Source organism: Moschus berezovskii, chromosome 1 (assembly GCF_049115385.1).
Source record: "Moschus berezovskii isolate FMDL1 chromosome 1, NW_MosBer_1.0, whole genome shotgun sequence".
NCBI lineage: Eukaryota > Metazoa > Chordata > Mammalia > Artiodactyla > Moschidae > Moschus > Moschus berezovskii.
Genome location: NC_142460.1, coordinates 86,901,528 through 86,923,366, shown reverse-complemented (window position 1 = coordinate 86,923,366; position 21,839 = coordinate 86,901,528). Strand labels below are relative to the sequence as shown.

The 21,839-nt window shown below is 38.3% G+C and overlaps 1 protein-coding gene and 1 non-coding gene across 6 annotated transcripts in view; one reads left to right on the top strand and one right to left on the bottom strand.

The window, feature by feature from the left end:
* The window catches only part of GTF2E1 (general transcription factor IIE subunit 1), a 43,723-nt gene that overhangs the window by 11,196 nt on the left and 10,688 nt on the right, over positions 1-21,839 (bottom strand). For all 5 annotated transcript variants that reach the window (XM_055435956.2, XM_088837375.1, XM_088837380.1 and 2 more), the window contains exons 3-4: positions 8,879-9,080; positions 2,744-2,985 (exon numbers count right to left, since the gene is read on the bottom strand). In XM_055435956.2, the coding sequence (XP_055291931.2) occupies positions 2,744-2,985; positions 8,879-9,080 (444 nt within the window). The remainder of the gene's footprint in view (positions 1-2,743; positions 2,986-8,878; positions 9,081-21,839) is intronic.
* LOC129553699 (small nucleolar RNA SNORA70) lies at positions 18,578-18,709 on the top strand. Its single transcript, XR_016038484.1, has one exon. It is a non-coding gene; the product is annotated as a small nucleolar RNA SNORA70 (small nucleolar RNA).

Below are 21,839 nucleotides of genomic sequence, written 5' to 3'. Positions count from 1 at the left end.
AGATTTCTGACAAGGTTCCTGAGAGACTTAGGCAAAAAGGGAATTGCTCTGTTATAGACAGAAAACAAAATATTAGGATAAATGAAATCTCTAAATGGTAAAGCAGAAAAACTAGTTCTAGGAACTATCTTATTTAACAGAGATAAATTACGAAGAAGATGTGTACTGGGAAACCGTCAAGTTCACTGATGAGGCTAAGCAATTCTGGGTACTTAAAGGCCAAACTAACACCAAAAAAAATACAGGAAGAGCTGAAGGTTGAATAAGTGGGCATAAGAGTGTCAGATCTAGTTTGTTTTTCAAACCTGCTGATTTGGGGGATTTTTTTTAATTAAAAAAAATTTTTGGCTCTTCTGTGCAGCAAGAGGGATCTTGGTTCCCTAATCAGGAATTGAACCCATGCCCCCTGCACCAGGACTGCATAGTCTTAACCCCTGGCCACTAGGGAAGTCCTAGATCTATTTTAGTACTGGCATAGTGTAAAAAAATCTGCCTAGCAAAAAAATAATCTAAAATATACAAAAAACCTGATTTAACCAGTCCATTCTAGAGGAGATCAATCCTGGGTGTTCATTGGAAGGACTGATGCTAAAGCTGAAACTCCAATACTTTGGCCACCTCATGCGACGAGTTGACTCACTGGAAAAGACTCTGATGCTGGGAGCGATTGGGGGTAGGAGGAGACGGGGACGACAGAGAATGAGGTGGCTGGATGGCATCACCGACTCAATGGACATGAGTTTGAGTGAACTCCAAGAGTTGGTGATGGACAGGGAGGCCTGGTATGCTGTGGTGCATGGGGTCACTAAGAGTCGGACACGACTGAGCGACTGAACTGAACAGAACTGAAGCTACCACATAAAGGGAAGGAGAGGATCTGAAAAAAATTCCTGCAAATAATTCTAAAGTTGTCTTAATATGCTTCTAGAACCAAAGCAATAAAGTCATGTAAAACCTGAAGGATATTTGAAATAAAACTCAAAAAATTAATGGTAAAATCATTCATAAATAATATGGATTGTTCTGGTCACTAGGTCTCAAGTAAAGTATATTACGATTGGAGATAGTCCAGAAAAAGACTATTAAAAAAGTAAGACAAAAAATGTAGGTGGAGATGACTTGGGGGAAGAGAATGATTTGTAAGGAGAGTAGAAAAGAATTAGAATTATCACTAAAGTAGGACATGATTGAAGTCTATGAAATTCTTAAAGATATTAAAGTAAATTGAACTCTGAGGAAAATAAAATGTAGGACAAATAAGACTCACTTTACAGTTCACTGGATAGAGTTTATTCTACTATCATAAAACCTAATGAGAGCAAATTTAGACCTAACAGAATATACTATTTTATACACAGGAGGAAATATTCACAAAAGGGAACCAAGGCTAGATGACTTATTTAAAGTCCTTATGATTTAAATTCCACCATTTGAGGACTTATAAACATTGAATGTTAAACTTATGTGCCTAATTGTATATAACACTGGCTAATAATAGTTTTATTTCATTCGATTTTGTTACTAAGTTCACAGAAAAAAAGGCTTCTTGCTTCAAGAATAGGCAAGAAGCCAAGCTGGGGAAAACAAACCATTAAATAGTTGACAGACTAACTACAATGTAATCTAAAATAACTTGCATCAAAATAACTAAACATCACAGCCAAGGTAATCAATGGGAAGAACCGAGACTGAAGTATGACTACCAAGGAAAATTTTTTTCCAGTTGGAATTAAAAAACTAAAGAGAATCACACTAGAGGTATTACCTGCTTTTACCATCACTACCCAACTCCACACTACTTTTACAATTCTTAGCATACATTCTTAGTAAAAGAAATGCTTATTATGAAGGAGAAAGTGGTTAGGAAAAAAGTAAACAAGTGGTTTTTAGTTACTGATGATTCTTCAGCATTCAAGAACCAGACTCAGTGGTACACTGGTAATGATACATAATCTAGGAATAGGGGTGGGTAGGTTATAATACTAATGAAATCTGATTAGAGGTACAGACTCCCTATTTCACCCCTGTTTCCCAGTTTCTGAGTAATAGTTATCCAGTTTTAGCCTCCCATTTCCTACCTACTCCTAAACCATCATCATCCAAAGTCTCTAAATCCAGTAATTTGAGACTAAAATTTATAACGTAAAATGCTGCAGCTCTCAAACTTCTGATTATTATGCAATTGTTAACACTTCAGGGCTCACAAAGGTTTCTAAAACCTTCTGGTATACAGTTCTGTCAATCTTCTTGGATGGTGAGATACTTGTTCTCTATTCATATGATATCTTTTTATGTATTTCAAGCAGCACAACTCCTTTTTACTTATGAGAAGGCAACATAAAAAGTTTGGGCTAGTGTATAGTTAAGGCTCCCAAATCAAAGAAATAAAAATGCATATAAAAAGGCAACAGAAGATTAAAGAAGAGATGAATTTGGCCACTTTGCATACAAGAGAACTTTTGCAAGAAATTAAGACAAAACAATGACAATTTCTCAAATCTAAAAACAGAGATTTAAAAAGTTGTCTGTTATTTCAACTAAGTTGAACGACAATACAAGAATACCGGTTGGATTTACTGCTTATTGCTCAATTTACTTTCTGCTATAAGGCAACTGTTTTATAAAACAGATGGGGGATGGTTTTCAATAAAACTAAGAATTGCCCAGGCAAAATTTCTTACCAAGTCAAGTTTATTTTCTACTGAACTCAAGACATATTCATCTTACTAACTTCTACTCTTACCTTCTTTCATCTCTTCAGAACTATATGCTCCTTGGACAGTGCTCTCTCTTAACCAGATAGGTCTCTCTTTGGCAGATTTCCCCTCCAGTGAGACTCGATGAAGATCTTCTTGGTCATCCATGTTAATGACAACATTCTGAGTGTATAAGTCCTCATAGGAGGGACCCTTGGTGGTCCACGCTTCTCGGTGGTGCCCACCTGCCAGGCCAGCAGCTCCAGCAGCAGTTGCTGCACGGTCCTTGCTACATAAAAAGATCAGAGGAGGAAAGAAAGAAGAAAACTTCAAGTCTTGGTGCAAGAAAAGAAGGGGAACTGGGGAAGTGGTTACTGAAGTATTACATATAAATGTAATCATGTACACATGCTTTAATAATTCTGAGGATTTGCTCTTCTACCTCTGGGTGAAGCTTACATTGGTTAGAAGAACACATCATATTTATATTTAAGTTCCTTAAACTCTGAATCCTCTGGTGTATACAAAAGCTTGAGGTTGGATAGATTAAGATGTTTCAATAAATATACTTAGTGAGAGGGGAGAAAGATAGTGACATAGACCACTTAAAGACACCAGTCTGGCAAAACTCTCTGCCAGTAAAATCTTTGATGAGAATTTTGTTTTAAAACAAAACAAAACAAAAACCCAAAACAAAACACATGTTATATTTTTAAATGGATCTTCTCAGCTGAATGCAGAAGAATTCAAAGTAGTTCTATGGGCTTTTCCCTGTCTTTGGTGTGCTGAGAAGCATTCTACAAAGCCAGACTTCAATTCAGAATCAATGTTCTGCAACTCACCAAATAAGGCAAATCTTCATGCAGAGATTAGCCTCTTTTCTGTCAAGTTGCATCTCTCTATCTCTGCACCTACACTAAGTCTCCATATCCAGCTCCAACCATTATTTCAACTCCATGGCAACCATAATCTATTTCTGAGTCTACTTTGTTTAGCTTTTTACCTCTACTAGCCGTAATTTTTAAAAAAAATAATTTATTTTTGACTGTGGTGGGTCTTCACTGCTGCATGGGCTTTTCTCTGGTTGCAGTAAGCAAGGACTACTCTTCATTGCAGTGCAAGGGCTTCTCATTGCAGTGGCTTATCTTGTCGCGGAGCACAGGCTTCAGGGCCTGAGGGCTTCAGTAGCTGCAGCACATGGGCTTGGTAGTTGGGGCTCTCAGGCTCTAGAGCACAAGCTCAAAAGTTGTGGCCCACAGGCTTAGCTGCTCCATGACATGTGGGATCTTTCCGGACCAGAGATCGAACCTGTATCTCCCGCATTGGCAGGCAGATTCTTTACCACTGAGCCACCAGGGAAGGCCCATGATCATCTTAGTCTGCTTCAGGCCAGACGACTCCTTATTTTCCTCTGGTCACTTAATATTTTCTCATCTCTGTTTAGTCTTTCTGCTGCTCCTTCTGCTTGTTTTACTTTCAATCTGCTCCATACTCTTTTCAATATACCTGATTTTCTGTGTCTGAGCTCACACCTTATCTTTCTTTGCCTGATACTGATGCTTTCTGCATCAACATCTATGCATGACTCTCCCTCCCTTTCTGTTTAGACAACTGTTTTATTCCATAAATTATCTCCATGTTTCATGAACTACCTGCTTACTTAGTACCTGCCCTGTATCTTTCTCCATACCTTTTGCTGTGTTCTTTTCCATGTCTACTGATTCCCTTTCTCCATATTTCTCTTACTTCTCTGCCATTTTTTTCCCTAAAATTTTCCCATGGATCCTGAACTGTCTTCTATGCAGTACCCTTTCTCATTCTGAGCCTAAGCAATACTTCATTTGTCTTTAAATTCTATACCACTTCTCTCAGAAGCAACTCACTATTTTTCCTTCTCTTTGATCCTACTTCATGTCTGCTTACTCCATTGCTCCTCATTTCTTCCTGGGTCCACTTACATCTACTTAACTTTTTTGTCTTATGTTTAATTAAGACTTGTCTGATATATATGGGGGTTGCAAAGAGTTGGACATGACTGAGCAACTGATATATACTGTAGTCCATGTATCTATTGGCTCATTACATCTCTCCCCGAGAACACTGTTTCTCTGGAGGTAATCTTCATTTCATCCCATACCTCCTTGCCTCTGGCTATCTACAGACCCACTGCCACTTTTTCCCTCAAAAGAAAAAAATTTTTTTAAAAATGCACCCCCTCTAGCTGTACAAACCATGCTGATCTCGTCACTTAATCCATGCCTTCTAACTACTGCCCCTAGCTGTACCAGGGCTGCTTTGTACATGATTCTTTCCCACAGACTTTATTAGTTATCTCCTCACCCACTCTGAGTTTAGGCCTACGAAGCATCTCTCTGTACCCAATCCATCTACCTGTCTTGCTATAAAGCCTTATGTTACAGTTGCAAATAACTGGTTTCCTTCTAGCTTTTATTTCTTTCTGAATTCATTCTAATGTTACTTTTTGCATTATTTACAATGTTGGTCTCAATTTAATCCATATCTGTTCTTCTTCATTCCTTTTCTCTCTTTCATGTTGTCTTCTAAAAGGTTGTGTTGTTGCTTTCACTATAATATGACTCTACTTAATCTGGTGTCTTTTTAAATGTTGGTCTCTCAAGCATTCAGGTTTCCATTCTCTCTTAGCCTGATCTGTGTTTTCATGTTTCTGTGCTTACTCTACATCCTGAGTCTCTCCTCTCTCACCCAGTTGTCTCCTTAACCCTCTTCTATCTTCAGCTAATATTCTTACCTTGTCGTGCTGAGCCTGTCCTATATGCCTGTCTGCGCCCACATGCGTCTCCCTGAGTTAGCCAGATGCCTTTTCTGTCTCTCTCCACCCACTCAATGTTTCTCTAGTTCCGACCTGGCCAACCCGATCCTGTCTTTTTGCTCCTTCACCCAGAATCTTAAATGATCCACTCAATCTTTCTGAAGCTACTATTTCTCCATATCATCTTGAACACATAGTTATCATCTATGCTGTATCTTTAGCATTAACTCTGAAGACTATCTTCTGAAGGTTAGTAAATGTTCAGTACTTTGGATAGGACAATTCAAATAAATGTGAATATAAGACTACTCTTAAAAAGTCTTTTGTTTTCATTACTCCATTACAGAAACTCAAGATTGGTTTTATTTTGGTTTGAGGCAGGAAAGATTTGGCCACAAGTTAAACAAATTATTAAATTTGGAAGAATTTTTTTAAGATATTTTTAAGCATGGAGAATTGACTACATAGATTTTATTTATATCTTCACCAAATATGCAGTCAAATCATCAGCAAATGTGACACTAAAGAAAATCCAGGTGAGAGATATCAGAATTTACTTCTTCTGCATGCTAAAATTTTTCCTATGGAGAGAATGTACACATTTCACTTAAAGATGACCAAAGTGACAATTTAGTTTTGAATTCTTTTACATTACTTAAACAATTGTAGAATTTTTAAAAGATATAACTCTTAATCAGGGGTGAGGGAAGAATATTATTTCAAAACTAAATTTTTAAAGATTTTTAAGGTGAGTGTTAAATAAGAGATGATGGAAAAGGAGAGGTTACTGGCAAGGAATTCCATTTAGGAAGGATAGGAAAACTTTAAATATCACCAGTAGGTCGACTTGCTGAAAGGCTGGAACTGTTCATCAGTTCTTGGGTTAAATCTACTGACAGTTTTGCAAAGGCAGCCTCTGGTTCCTGTTCTAGGGATAAACTAGAATTAACTGGTTACAGAACAGGAGCCAAACAATCAATCATGCCACCAATTTTTTAAACAAAATAATGCACTACTATTGTCTGTGTACTCCCACACCACTCTGTTGATGTTTTCCTTTTCTTGTGCTGGGGCAGGGTGGCTACTACAAAACTGCTGTGCTCTGAAATAAAGCCTATAGTACAGAAAACCTAAATAAATACCACTTCCAGGATGTTGGATACAAGCAGTGGAGCTTGTCAAATGCTGGTGAGGCCACCTTAGCCAGAGTAACACCTTCTAACCTACTTAACAGTCTTGTTCCTAACTATGTAGAAGCAATTGTATTTTGTTCTGGCTGGAAGTCCAAGTACTCCATTCTATCTTTCCTGCCTGCCTTCATTTCCCCCTTTCTTCTTATTGACCAAGGTGTTGCATAGCCTCTTTTTTGATTAGTATTTCCATCACTCCTAATGAGAAGCAGGTGATCTGATATACTGAGCTGCTGTTGGGCCTCTCACGTTGCTCAGACTTATCTCCAGCATGGACTGAGGGATACCTAAGTAAAGATCCCAGAATGGGAGGTGGACTGTGGTAAGTGTGGAACAACAGAAGTAGAATGCCAATGGTGGTGGTGAATGAATATTACTACAGTGGGGAAGGATCTTAATAAACAAGAAGATAACTATATTTAGAGGAGGAAACACAAGTATAATTCACAAATAGTATTAATATTATACACTATACAGAAAGCAATCAGAGAAAATGTCTAAAACACACTTCAATATGAAATAACCCATAAGCTTAAAATGTACGTATTTTTGTAAAACAAAATTCCCTCACAGGCTATTCTGATAGGGTTGCAGTATTATTTAAATGCACAGAAAAAGATATAACAAATAAATTCTTGATAAGAGACCAACAACCAGTAAGAAAAACTTAAGGCTATCTGTAATGTGGATGATACTGGCTGCCTATCAATTATGGCTCCTCTTCTTCTTTGTTTATCGATTTTATTCAAGTACAGACAGCTATTTGCTTCAGAGGACTCTGGGACCTTACTTAGTCCTAGGAGGTAAACCTTAACCAGTCTAAGCACCAATCATGTGACTTCATTTTCTTTGTGAGACGGTGGTTTAGAAATAAGCAAATAAGCAATTCTGGCCAGTGAAACATCAGTGGACACAGCAAGATGAAGGTGGCCCTCTGAGAAAGCTTTCTTCCATCTTAAAACAGGACACAAGGAAGGGATGGTCCATTTTCTGCACTTGAACATTTTCATCTATATGTGATACCTAGAAAGACATGGCCATCTTAGCTAGCTCCCCTGGTGGTCCCAAGAGGACAACAAACAGGCTGAGTTCAGCAGAGTAAATATGGAACAAATCTAGATGTAATTGAGCTGTGAAATTAATTCTGAGCTGTGCTACCTAAGGATTTTGGGGCATGCTAGAATGCTTTTCTTACTGTTCAAGCTACTTCGATTGGTGTTCTATTATTATGGATAGAGGCATTCTAACTGACACATATGGTAGGAAAGAAAATTCACATTGATTTGTATAGATACAAAACCTTCTAGTAATTAGATTGTTTTTAACCACCGAAATGAAATTCAATTTGCTCATAACTGCCCAGAATGGGCTTTTAAGCAACATCTATACCAGAGAACATAAAATATTAAGAGTGCTCCCAAAATCTATACAGTTACAATTTGGACTATTGGGTTCTATGGAAGGGAGTACATGGGTATAAACTATAAGCCACCAGTTTGAAACTGGAAAGAAAGAAAAAGGGTAGAATAGGAGAGCACTCCTGATCTCAATTCTTGTTTATGCTTTTCAAAGAAGAAGATAAACTGCTTTTTTTTTTTTTTTAGATAAACTGCTTTTTATGGCATGACAAAATGAAGGCTGCGTCTACAATTCAAACTTTAGGATACACTGATAAAAACAGAGAGCCATGGAAAGAAGTATTAACCCATACATAACATCCACTTATACTTCACTCTCAAGAAGGTTGCACTGAAAGCTAAGGAAGGCAAGAAATGTGTGGTTAGAATGCTTCAAATACAAATTTAAAAAGTGATTGCTATATTTCTTAAAGAACTTTGGGCTTCAGAACTTGATGAGGAAAAAAAAAAAAAAAATTCAGATATTCCCAAGAGGCAGAACCAATTTGGGACTAACCAACAATTAGCAGAGTTGCAGCAGGCCCAAGCTGATTGAGTACTTAAAATCAAACCTATTTAAAGATTTTTGCCTAAGGCCCACAGTGTTCTGCATTCAGTACAAACAAAATTCATCAAAGGCACAAGTTAATACAACAAGTGTGACAGAGCTTAGAATCCACATAATCTTATAGTTTTTAGTCTCCTAGTAAATTACTTACCTAATCCTGTTCTCCAAAGTACAGGCGGTTAAAAAAATGGTGAGCTTAAACGTATTCTTGGTAAGAGTACAGAGCCTATACTCACCTCTGTTTCAGGGCTGGAATTTCTGTAGGTTCTGGTTCAAGTATTTCATAGGCCAAGTTTACATCCTCTGTCTCTCGAAGCAAGGCATAAATGGGCTCAATTTGTTCATTAAACCTTGCCAAAAGTGTGCGTGCATCTTTTTTGGGCATTGCTGATTCATCTTCTTCTACCTCTGTCTGGCAAAATGTACAGCGGAAAGTTCCTACAGAGAAAACAAAAGTCTTAAGACCGGGCACACAAATTCTTAAGACTAGCCTTTAGCACACAGTATATATCTCCACTCTTCCTCCAACATTATTGACTTTCAAAAATATTCAAAAGATTAAAGAATTTTACAGTGAACATCTCTGTGCCCACCACTGAGATTTTAAAATTAACATTTTTCTATTGTTGATTTACCATATATCTATTCATCTATCATTTTTTTGAAGCATTTCAAGTAATTTCACCCCTAACTACAGCAAACAGATTTTAATCATAACATTTCTAACACATTTATACTTATTTTAACTTAAAATCAAATTCTTTACAGCTTACCACTGAGACCTGTACCCTGAAATCAACACTTTCCTTTTTGCACTGTATACACTTGAGTCTACATTATGGGGAAAGCCAAATAAATAACTAAAACCGATAGTCTCCAGTAATTCTGTACATTGCCATAAGGCTATTTCTTCAAACTTACTGCTGCTGATGCTAAGTTGTGTCAGTCGTGTCCAACTCTGTGCAACCCCATAGACGGCAGCCCACCAGGCTCCCCCGTCCCTGGGATTCTCCAGGCAAGAACACTGGAGTGGGTTGCCATTTCCTTCTCCAATGTATGAAAGTGAAAAGTGAAAGTGAAGTCGCTCAGTTGTGTCTGACTCTTAGCAACCCCATGGACTGTAGCCTACCAGGCTCCTCTGACCATGGGATTCTCCAGGCAAGAGTACTGGAGTGGGTTGCCATTGCCTTCTCCATCAAACTTACTACTTACATCTAAATCAGTTCAGTTCAGTCGCTCAGTCGTGTCTGACTCTTTGCGACCCCATGGACTGCAGCAGGCCAGGCCTCCCTATCCATCACCAAGTCCCAGAGTCAGTGGTGCCATCCAACCATCTCATCCTCTGTTGTCCCCTTCTCCTCCTGCCCTCAATCTTTCCCAACATCAGGGTCTTTTCAAATGAGTCAGCTCTTCCCATCAGGTGGCCAAAGTACTGGAGCTTCAACTTCAACATCAGTCTTTCCAATGAACACCCAGGACTGATCTCCCTTACGATGGACAGGTTAGATCTCCTTGCAGTCCAAGGGACTCTCAAGAGTCTTCTCCAACACCACAGCTCAAAAGCATCAATTCTTGTACACTCAGCTTTCTTCACAGTCCAACTCTCACTTCCATACATGACCACTGGAAAAACCATAGCCTTGACTAGACAGACCTTTGTTGGCAAAGTAATGTCTCTGCTTTTTAATAAGCTGTCTAGGTTGGTCATAACTTTCCTTCTAAGGAGTAAGTATCTTTTAATTTCATGGCTGCAGTCACCATCTACAGTGATTTTGGAGCCCAAAAAAATAAAGTCTGCCAGTGTTTCCATTGTTTCCCCATCTATTTGCCATGAAGTGATGGGACCAAATGCCATGATCTTTGTTTTCTGAATGTTGAGCTTTAAGCCAACTTTTTCACTCTCTTCTTTCATTTTCATCAAGAGGCCCTTTAGTTCTTCTTCACTTTCTGCCGTAAGGGTGGTGTCATCTGCATATCTGAGATTATTGATATTTCTCCCGGCAATCTTGATTCCAGCTTGTGTTTCACCCAGTGCAGCTTTTCTCATGATGTACTCTGCATGTAAGTTAAATAAGCAGGGTGACAATATACAGCTTTGATGTACTCCTTTTCCTATTTGGAACCAGTCTGTTGTTCCATATCCAGTTCTAACTGTTGTTTCCTGACCTGCATACAGATTTCTCAAGAGGCAGGTCAGGTGGTCTGGTATTCCCATCTCTTTCAGAATTTCCCCAGTTTGTTGTGATCCACAAAGTCAAAGGCTTTGGCATAGTCAATAAAGCAGAAATAAATCTTTTTCTGGAACTCTCTTGCTTTTTCGATGATCCAAAGGATGTTGGTAATTTGATCTCTGGTTCCTCTGTCTTTTCTAAAACCAGCTTGAACATCTGGAAGTTCATTGTTCACGTATTGCTGAAGCCTGGCTTGGAGAATTTTGAGCATCACTTTACTAGTGTGTGAGATGAGTGCAATTGTGCTGTAGTTTGAGCGTTCTTTGGCATTGCCTTTCTTTGGGATTGGAATGAAAACTGACCTTTTCCAGTCCTGTGGCCACTGCTGAGTTTTCCAAATTTGCTGGCATATTGAGTGCAGCACTTTCACAGCATCATCTTTTAGGATTTGAAATAGCTCAACTGGAATAGATGAGACCAATCCATTTTCAAAATTAAAGTTCAAGAAGCCTGTGTTGTTTTTATTTCTATAGCTTCAACTTCAGCTTAATTATAACTTCAACTTGTAATTAAATTGTAATTTTTTAGAAATACCTCAGATTTTTCACTTCTACTATCATTTCACTAATCTGGGACACCATTATCTACTTAGCCTGAAATTTAGCTTCCTAGATCTGGTCTTTGAACCTTTAGGCTCTGTCTTTCCAATTCCAAGTTCTTAGGCCACTGTTTCCTTTATCTCATCCTCCTGCTCTGAAGTCTGTCTGATAGCTGAACCTCTAAAGTCCACAGCATCAAATTGAAATTTCTCATCCTAACATTCAAGATCCTATATAATGTGATCCAGAAACATCATAACCCAGCCACAGTCCTTTACTTGTCAAGTAAATTCAAACATTGATAGGCAATATACATTAACACCTATTTTATTGTATATAAGTGCTTTCTTTCTAAAGTACTCCCATGTACACTTTTTGATCCCTATACCAACCCTGTAAAATGATGTCAGAACTGAGGATGTGAGTTTTATGATTTGTCCAAAGGCACACAGCCAACAAAAGAAATGCAGTAACAACAGCTATTGTATACCCAATGTTTACTAAGTGCCAAGTACAGCCAATTATCTGAAGATGGTATTATTATTAGTGCTCATTTAAATCTGTACAACACAGAGATTCTAAGGGGTTAGGAAACTTGCGAACAATCTTATCACTACTAATTGGGAGGTGATGGCAGGATTCAAATCCAACCTATTATGATGAAACTCATGCTCTTAAACATTACTTAATATCACTGGCCCAACTCAGACCTACAGTTTGGTTCTGACTCTCAAATGCCAGGGATAGCCATCTTTCCTTTCTAACTCAATCAACCCAAGAGATTAAGAGAGATCACACAAGCCCTTAGTGTCTGGCACACAGTAAATGTGTAAAACATTTTGTTTTAAAAAGCCTAATATATGATTGATATATAACCCCATCCTCAACCCCACTTCCCCTAGTGAAGAATAAACAATCTAGACATCTCTGCTTCAACATTAACACTAGGCTCTACTGATATATTTCAAACAGAATAAGTTTCTCTACTGCCTCTCACACATAAAATATCCAATCACATGTAAATTCTTTGCTCATAAACCCTGTCTAAATACTCTCAATCTATCTTCCTGCTATCCATATGCTATCTCATCTTCTACATCTATTCCAAATAAGTAAAAAAGAGAAAACAGCCTCTCAGAGCTAAGAAGTAGCCCAGAACTCATATGTTAGGCTGTGACGCTTTTCTGACAAATGGAATCCACAGATCACCAACATCAGATAAAAGGTTCTCTGAGACGACGATGGAAGTGAGGCAAAACCAAGTCAATTTGAGACTGTGTGAATACAGATAAAAGCAAGGTCTGCACAACCACCAAAAAAAAAAAAATTCTAGCTAACACAGTGACTGCTGCTTACCAATTACAGTTTTAGCCTCAGCCTGGTCATCTCACTTCTGGGATAAGATTTATTAAGACATCCAATCAAAGAATTAGTCTCGCTTATCTTTTTTTAAAGTCTTTATTGAATTTGTTAAATATTGCTTCTATTTTATGCCTTGGTTTTTTAGCCACAAGGCATGTGGGATCCCAGATCCCCAGCCAGGACTTGAACCCGCACCCCCAGCATTGGAAGGCAAAGTCGCAACCCCTGAACCACCAGGGAAGTCCCTTAGCCTCACTTCTTGACAGTACCTAATCCACAGCACATCTTCTCCAATTACCTGAATCCTCCCTAAAATTATCTAACAAAAGCCCATATTCTCCAAGTTTGTTTAGCAAAGTCATGCTGAGTCACCACATGGCTCCCTATGGTGTGTGGCTTTCTTGCTGCAGAAAGCATCAACAAACCTGATTTTGTTTACTGTGAGTATATATCTGATGGTCTTTGACTAATGGACATCAACACAAAGATCTGGCTTAACTGAACAAGGATATTACTTACCAAAACAAAGAGGAAGAACAAGTTTGTTTTTCTTTGTGGAAGAAAGATATCAAGATGCTTTAGAATCTGAATCCATTGGCCTTCAAAATGGATTTATTAGAAGTCAACTTATTATAACTTCTCAGAGAAGGCAATGGCACCCCACTCCAGTACTCTTGCCTGGAAAATTCCATGGATAGAGGAGCCTGGTAGGCTGCAGTCCATGGGGTCGCTAAGAGTCAGACACGACTGAGACACTTCACTTTCACTTTTCACTTTCATGCACTGGAGAAGGACATGGCAACCCACTCCAGTGTTCTTGTATGGAGAATCCCAGGGACGGGGGAGCCTGGTGGGCTTCCATCTATGGGGTCACACAGAGTCGGACACGACTGAAGCGACTTAGCAGCAGCAGCATTATAACTTATGAGAGCTCAACAGTGCAATTTAAGATTAGAAATTTTGATGTGACAATCAACAACATATAGATGGTAAGTGAAGTCATAAAGTAAATCAAAGTATCCAGAGATTAAGGACAGTGAGAAGCACAAACAGTCAAGGTATAAACACAAGGAAAGAGAAAACCTTGAGGGATAGAATTTGGTACAATCAGAGGGATAGGATGGTGTTTCAAGGAGAAAATGGTATGGTGCTAATTTTCAAGGTCAACAAGAATTGAAAGCTAGCTTTTATATTTCGTAAAGTCAAAGTAAAAGTGAAAAGTGAAATTGCTCAATCATGTCCGACTCTTTAAGACCTCATGGACTGTATTCTACCAGGCTACTCCATCCACGGGATTTTCCAGGCAAGGGTACTGGAGTGTGTTGCCATTTCCTTCTCCACGATCTTCCCAATCCAGGGATCAAACCCGGTTCTCCCACATTGCAGGCAGATACTTTACTGTCTGAGCCACCAGGGAAGCTTTATATTTCGTAACAAAAGCTAAACAGAGACCTTGGCTAGAAAGGTTTTAGTTTATATGCTATCTTAGGGTGCGTGCATGCTAAGACGCTTCGGTTGTGTCCGACTCTGCAACCCCACGGACTGTAGCCCACCAGGCTTCTCTGTCCATGGGATTCTCCAGGAAAGAATACTGGAGTGGCTTGCCATGCCCTCCCCAGGGGATCTTTCCAATCCAGGGATCAAACAAGCATCTTTTACATCTCCTTCACTGGGAGGCAGGTTCCTTACCACTAGCACCACCTGGGAAGCCCCTATCTTAGGGTATTTTCTAACTACTCCTGGCTGCCTCAATTTCTTTACCATCTTTCACTCATCTCAAACAGGACCAAAAAGGCACATAAGGGAGAACATGCAATCTAGATCAAAGAATGTGCCAGCAGAGACAAAATGAAGGCTACAAAGATTCTTTAGGCCAAGTTTGACACATGATGAGATAAGGAGGAAAGATGAGTTCAAAAACACTTGTGTTTGATCATACACACCCATAAACTACACACACACACACACACAAATCTAAGAAAGCTACTTTACAAATAATCCCATGTATTCATCACAGCCAATCTGTGCAACAGTATTATTCAAATCTAACATATGCGGGAATAAAGACTCAGAGTTAACCTTTATCAGGTCAGAGCTTAAAAACGAAAATCACAAAGCCTAGATTCAAATACAAATCTTTCTGACTCAAAAGACTAAATCCACTGCACCACCCTGAATTACACATCCCTTTCCTAATCTATCATCCCTGCCAGCCACAATTTAGCAAACTTTTCCCATAGGAAAACTTTCCTATAGGAAAGGCTCCAATTTTAAAAAATATGGAGCAGGGGAGAAGATTTGTAACAAAAAAATGTATTTAACAAAGATTAAATGTGTATCACATGCCTGGCATTTACTCTGCTGAGTTATAATGTATTGGGATTGGCAGCATGATTAAAATATATCCAGATGTAGATAATTAACAGGTATTGAAAATAGGGAGAAAAAGATTTTTTAAAGACAGATATTTCAAAACTATAATTTAGGGCTGTCCATTCAGTAGTATGTGAAAGTCCCAATTCTACGACTCAGGACTTTTCTGGTGAAGGTAAGTTTTACTCCAAAATGAGAAAATAAATGGCGACCTACTTGTTGGGATGAGAGAAAAAGAAGAGGGAGAGTGAAAGAGTTTTATACAATTTTAACTTTCTCCCAAAATTAATAAATGTAACAACCAAAATGAATCTGGGGCATGGGAGGAGGGGAGGAAAAGGACTGGAAACAAAAGGAAAAAAAAAAGTCATGTTCAACAAAATTCAAACTTAATACTTTCCTTTGCTAAACACAGAAAAAGAAATTTTAGATGACATCTATTATGCTTGCCAAGGTCTTCAACTTAACTGTTTACTCATTAACACACACCTGACTCATTTTAATTATGCAATTATTTAGTCAAGGGAACAATGAATAAGTATAAGTAAAACCAAAGTGAAAAAAATTGTTTATCCTCCTTATTTTAACAAGAAGAAAATGTTTTGGAAATTTATCACAATTGAGGAAAAGGGATGAGGATGTTATGAGTCAAATCCCCAAATAATTAGACATTATTTGGATTGTGTTTTTCCCTTCTTCACACAAACACACAATGAGTAAGTCATTGGCTAATGCCTAGAGTTCACTGTCAAAGATCTGCCAAACATATTAACTGCAACTGGACTATTCAGTTCAGTTCAGTCGCTCAGTCATGTCCGACTCTTTGCGACCCCATGAATCATAGCACGCCAGGCCTCCCTGTCCATCACCAACTCCCAGAGTTCACTCAAACTCATGTCCATCGAGTTGGTGATGCCATCCAGCCATCTCATTCTCTGTCATCCCCTTCTCCTCCTGCCCCCAATCCCTCCCAGCATCAGAGTCTTTTCCAGTGAGTCAACTCTTCACGAGGTGGCCAAAGTATTACTCAGCCATTTTCCTACCCCCCCACCCCAAAATCAATCCATCAATCAAAATAAAATAAGCCCAAATGTTCTGATATGCTACAGGTGCTGCAGTGCTGAAGCAGAAGTCATGCTGCAGCCCAAGTTCTCAAGGTTGACCAAAGAAAGAGGCAGGATCAAATGTTTGCTGCTACAGAGCCCTCACTCCAACATAGTGAAACTAATGTCCCAAGGATTTGCCACATTCTGCCTCCCTAAATCTCGCCAGTCGTCTTCTGAGCTGCTTTTCTGGAGCTCATATTCTACCGGCGAGTGATGGTAGTTTAGTCACTAAGTCCTAACCAACTCTTGTGACCCCATGGACTGTAGCCCACAAGGCTCCTCTGTCCATGGGATTTCCCAGGCAAGAATACTGGAGTGGGTTGCCATTTCCTCCTCCAGGGGATCTTCCTGACCCAGGGCTTGAATCCATACCTCCTGCATTGACAGATGGATTCTTTACCACTAAGCCAGAGTCAACCCACTCTAATATTCATGGACTTCCATGGTGACTCAGACAGTAAAGAATTCGCCTGCAATGCAGGAGACCTGGATTCAATCCCTGGATTGGGAAGATCCTCAAGAGAAGGGCATGGCAACCCACTCCAGTATTCTTGCCTGGAGAATCCATATGGACAGAGGAGTCTAGTGGGCTACAGTCCATAGGGTAGCAAGAGTTCGTTAGGAGTCAGTGACTAAACCCCCACCACTCCCCATGGTGTCACAAAGAGTCAGACATGACTGAGCAACTAAGCACAAGCCATAGTCAAGACAAAAAAATAATATCAGGTGTTGAGAAGTATAATAAAAAAAAGCAAAACAGGAAAAAAGGATAAATAAAAAGGAGGGTGGTAAAAAGGGGTTAACCCACTCTAATACTCTTGCCTGGAAAATCCCAAGGGTGGAGGGGCCTGGTGGGCTGCAGTCCATGGGGTCACTAAGAGTTGGACACGACTGAGTGACTTCACTTTCACGCATTGGAGAAGGAAATGGCAACCCACTCCAGTGTTCTTGCCTGGAGAATACCAGGGATGGGGGAGCCTGGTGGGCTGCCGTCTATGGGGTCACAGAGAGTCAGACACGACTGAAACAACTTAGCAGCAGCAGCAGCAGAAAGGGGTTATCACTTATTATACAGGAAACTTAGGGAAGGGGATGGAGGAGAAGGGAAAAAGAGAACAGATAAACCATCTTCTAAGTTCTATTAAGAACTCTGCCTTTTTAAGGAGAGAAACCTTTTAAGGGTTCTGAATAAAAGAATGACATAACCTAACATGATTTTGTTTCTATTTTCTACAGCTTTATTCAGATGTAACCCACATACCATACACTTCACTGGTGGGTTTTTAAAAATGGTCAGTGGCTGCTGTGACAGCTTACAAGCAAGCAAGAGTGAGAGCAAGGAGACCAGTTAAAACAGTAGTGCAAAATCTAACCAAGAGATAATGGCTTAATGTTTCTCGACAATTTTATGAAAAAAAATTTGAATAAAAATTTTTCACTTACCCTCACTCAAAAAGTTTCCAGGAAAAACAAAACAGAAGACAATTCACTTCATGTTAAAACCAAGTAACTGGACTAAAAATCAGTAGAATTTCAGTGAAATAAACAGTCAACTTATAAAACTTCAAGATACAGTACTAACATATGGGATTAATTTTATCATTCTTTAAAAATCCAACCACTATAAATCATATATTTTAGAAATCAAATTTGGACATCAGTTCCTCTCCCAATGACTATTTTATGGATTATGTATATATGAAGAAAGGAAATAAACTGAGGAGCTTGGGAAAATAAGGTTGCCAAAAGTTCTAAATATTACTTTCCATTATGCCACAATGTGTTTCTGAAGACAGCCTAATTAAACAGAGCATATTTTTTATATGAACGCTACAATAGGAATTTCAGTTCCTAACCAAGGCTTTCAAATTAAGCAAAAGTGACTAACATTACCTTCTAAAAGCAGTGATAAAACATCCCCAAGCTTCTCTATACTTTTAAAATGTCAACTATTCTCCAAATAAAAGGGTGCTTTGAAATTAAGAGTTGAGAGAAATCATATATGGTACAGAATAGACTGACCTTATCATTTTACGTATCCTTAAAAAAAGACCTACAATGATTATAGGATTTTCCCAAGGAATAGTTATTAATATAGTCCAAGACTGGAAGCCAGTATGGCTCTGGAACCCAAATACATGGTCACTTTGCTGTCTCACAGGCACTGCTTAAAAAACAAAATGAAACAAAAACAACCTCTGAAAATGACAGAGCCACTGAACACACTGATAATGCAAAAAAAGACTCAATGCATTAATAATAAGTGCTCTGAAATACCCTTACAATATGAACGTAAGTTGGTCAAGCATTAATAACCACAGCTGTTACAATAACAAACTATTTCATTAAATACCACTTTCCCCTCTGATGTGCAATGGCTGCAAACAGCACCCTCCCTGGTAGTGTATACAGTGTGCTGCATATACGGGTTGCCCTAAGGGACCCTAGAGACAGCCTTTTCCAGTGGACATTCATGTCTAGCATGCTGTCTCAGACAAGTATGTACTGCCTTTGGAAATCCCCAGGGCACAGTAGCTATGCTCCACACTGACCAAGTCATACTGTCTATCCGCACCAAGCTGCAGAAGAAGGGGCATGTGATTGAAGCCCTATTTAGGGCCAAGTTCAAGTTCCCTGGCTGCCAGAAGATCCACATCTCCAAAGACTAGAGATTTACTAAGTTTAATGCAGATGAATTTGAAAGCATGGTGGCAGAAAAGTGGCTCATTCCAGATGGCTACGGGGTTAAATACAAACCTAATCGTGGTTCCCTGGAAAAATGGTGGGCCTTGCACTCAAAAGAGCCTTGGCGCTTTCCCTTCCTTATTCACGCCCACAAATAAATCCTATTCTCCTGTCAAAAAAAAAAGAATTCTCTTGCTTTCTCAGATTTAGCTTTTGGAGGAGGGAGGGTGGGGTGGACTTGGATATATAAAATAAAACTTTATATAATCATAAAACTTACCAATTGTCAACATAGGGAAAGGTGGAAAGAGCAGGGACTGGGTTGAGTGGGAGAGGAAGAAAAACTAGGTTTGCCATTTTAGTCTATATATTCTGAGTCTTTAACAAGTTTACATTCATATATTAATTATTTTTAGAAGAAAGAAAACAAATGTTATTTTGAATCTCCAAAAACACTCAACTAACTCCCTCCTAATATGCAAAAGTTACACAATCATCCTTGGGATATTCTTTGAAAGCCACTATCAAGTCCTTTGCTAAAACCTTTATAACTCAAAATGTTAATAGGTGTATCTATTAAAATGTTACACCAAATACTGAAATCTCAAAAAGTTACCCTTTATTCTAATTTCCAAACTTCTTTCATAAAGCAAATTTCTTCAGTTTAACTGGACAAGGGTATGTGCATGAAAAAAGGAATTGCTATCATAAAATAGTAACAGACATGAGAGAAGCATATATATTTTATACAATTATTTCACCTATAATAAAATTGAATTTGAAAAACCAGACTTCAGCAATCTACTGCAGAACATATAAGTTACACCATAAAATATTGATTCATTTGCATGAAAAAGGAAAAAAAACCTAAAGCAGATTTAATGTGTTTTAAAATTCAGAAGATCTCAAATATATCAATGATGTATACAATACAATTCCACCCCCAAAACTTCAATTCAATCAATGAAATTGGCATCTGTTTTTCCTTAAATCAACACATCTAGATTTGGTCTAATCATGCATCATTCCTAGATTCTCAAACTCATTATAAAGGGAGAAAAATATACTATGCCTGGGAAAGAAAACAATAAACTGAAGTGTAGTACTTGAGTGAATACTAAAGAAAGTTTATAATATATTCTCTGAATTAGGCCTAAATAGAATTTATCTCGACATACAGTGAGCAGGCAAAAAAGTATCTAGTTTTGATATGACTATTTGAAAGACAATAATCAGTAGAATATTGTACGCCAGCATCAAAACTAAAATGCAACTCTTCACAAATGAGTTTCCTTCTATATAAAACACAAAAAAGCATCAAAATACAAAAAAGATAAATCACAGATAATTTTTTTTTAAGTTTTCAAATCCTTAAAAAATTAAAAAAAAAAAAAATCAGCCCTACAGGTTTTGGTGGAAAGTTAAGGATAGAAGTAAGACGCTTATTCCTTACTTACTCTAATAATCACCTTCCTTTGGCCCCATCACCCATCTCACCCAGTTCACACCTCTGAGCTTCCCAGGATAATTTTCTAGTGAACCCATCCTGAGCAAAGATTCCAAATCAGCAACTGAGCAAAGCAAACCTAGAAAGAGTCCTCTTTATGTTTGTTTGTGTTTTTAGCATTTCAGGAATTGAACATACTGCTTATCAGACATCTTGTCTTAAGCAGAAAGAGATGAAGAGAGGAAAGAGCAGCCTGCTCTATGAAGTTTGTAAACATGAAGGCAACAAGTCTTGGGGCTTCCCAGGTGGCTCAGTGGTAAAGAATCTGCCTGTCAATGCAGGAGACTAGGGTTTGATCCCTGGGTTGGGAAGATCCCCTGGAGAAGGAAACGGCAACACACTCCAGTATTCTTGCCTGGAAAATACAATGGACAAAGTAACCTGATGGCCTACAATCCAAGGAGACGCAGAGAGTCAGACATGAACCAAGCACGACACAAGCGAACAAGTCTTGAACGGGCTCACTACAGGACTCTGACAGTTTTAAAATGTTAAAGGAACTGAAGAGGAAGTTCAATGATGTAGGAAACAGGAAACCAATCTGTCTAAATCAAAAAGCATACCTACAGTCACAAAGGTAGGAGGGACTCATGATTTAACCCCAAACTTAGAAATTAATATCCGAAGAAGAAAAGGAGTTTACTTGAATATTCTGAATGACTCAAAACTAACCACTGCAAGAGGTCTGTTTCCACTGTTGGCTATTTTTAAGAGTTATTCATTAAACACTTTAGTTATTAAAGACTTCTTATACACTAATCCTAAATCTTTACACTAATCTTAAGTCTTTTTCAAGGAACCACACAGTGAATCCCCATGAAAGCTGTTGTATCTCCCCTACACTCAATCTAAAACATTCCAGAAATCTAAAACATTCCAGAAATAGCCCTACATTTATTACTTCGAAATATCCTCTAGAATACAACACAGACATGTGTATATGTAACCACACACACACATTTGATGAGTTGAACTAGATAATCTCTAAGCTCCTATTTATAAGACTGAATTAAACACTCATTTATAAGATTCTTCTTAAAAAATTAACTTATTTCAAGGTTTATTTAAAATGGAACTCCCCCATCTCTAGGTGAATTCAGTAATAAGGGCTTCCCTAACTATTTCTAACCCAAACACCTAGCAATTTTATCCAACTCACAATAAAACCACACTTACATGCCCTTACATAAGTTATAAAACTATATTTTTAACTTATTTTTCAACTTTTTTAACATTAATATATATATATATATTTAATGGGAATAATAGTATTCCCATTGCTAAGAATTCCTCTTAAGGAAAAACTTAAAAAACAAGAATAAAAGGCTATATGCACAAAAATACTTAAAGTGTCATACCTATAGCAGCCAAACAGAAACAATAAAGGGCCCCAA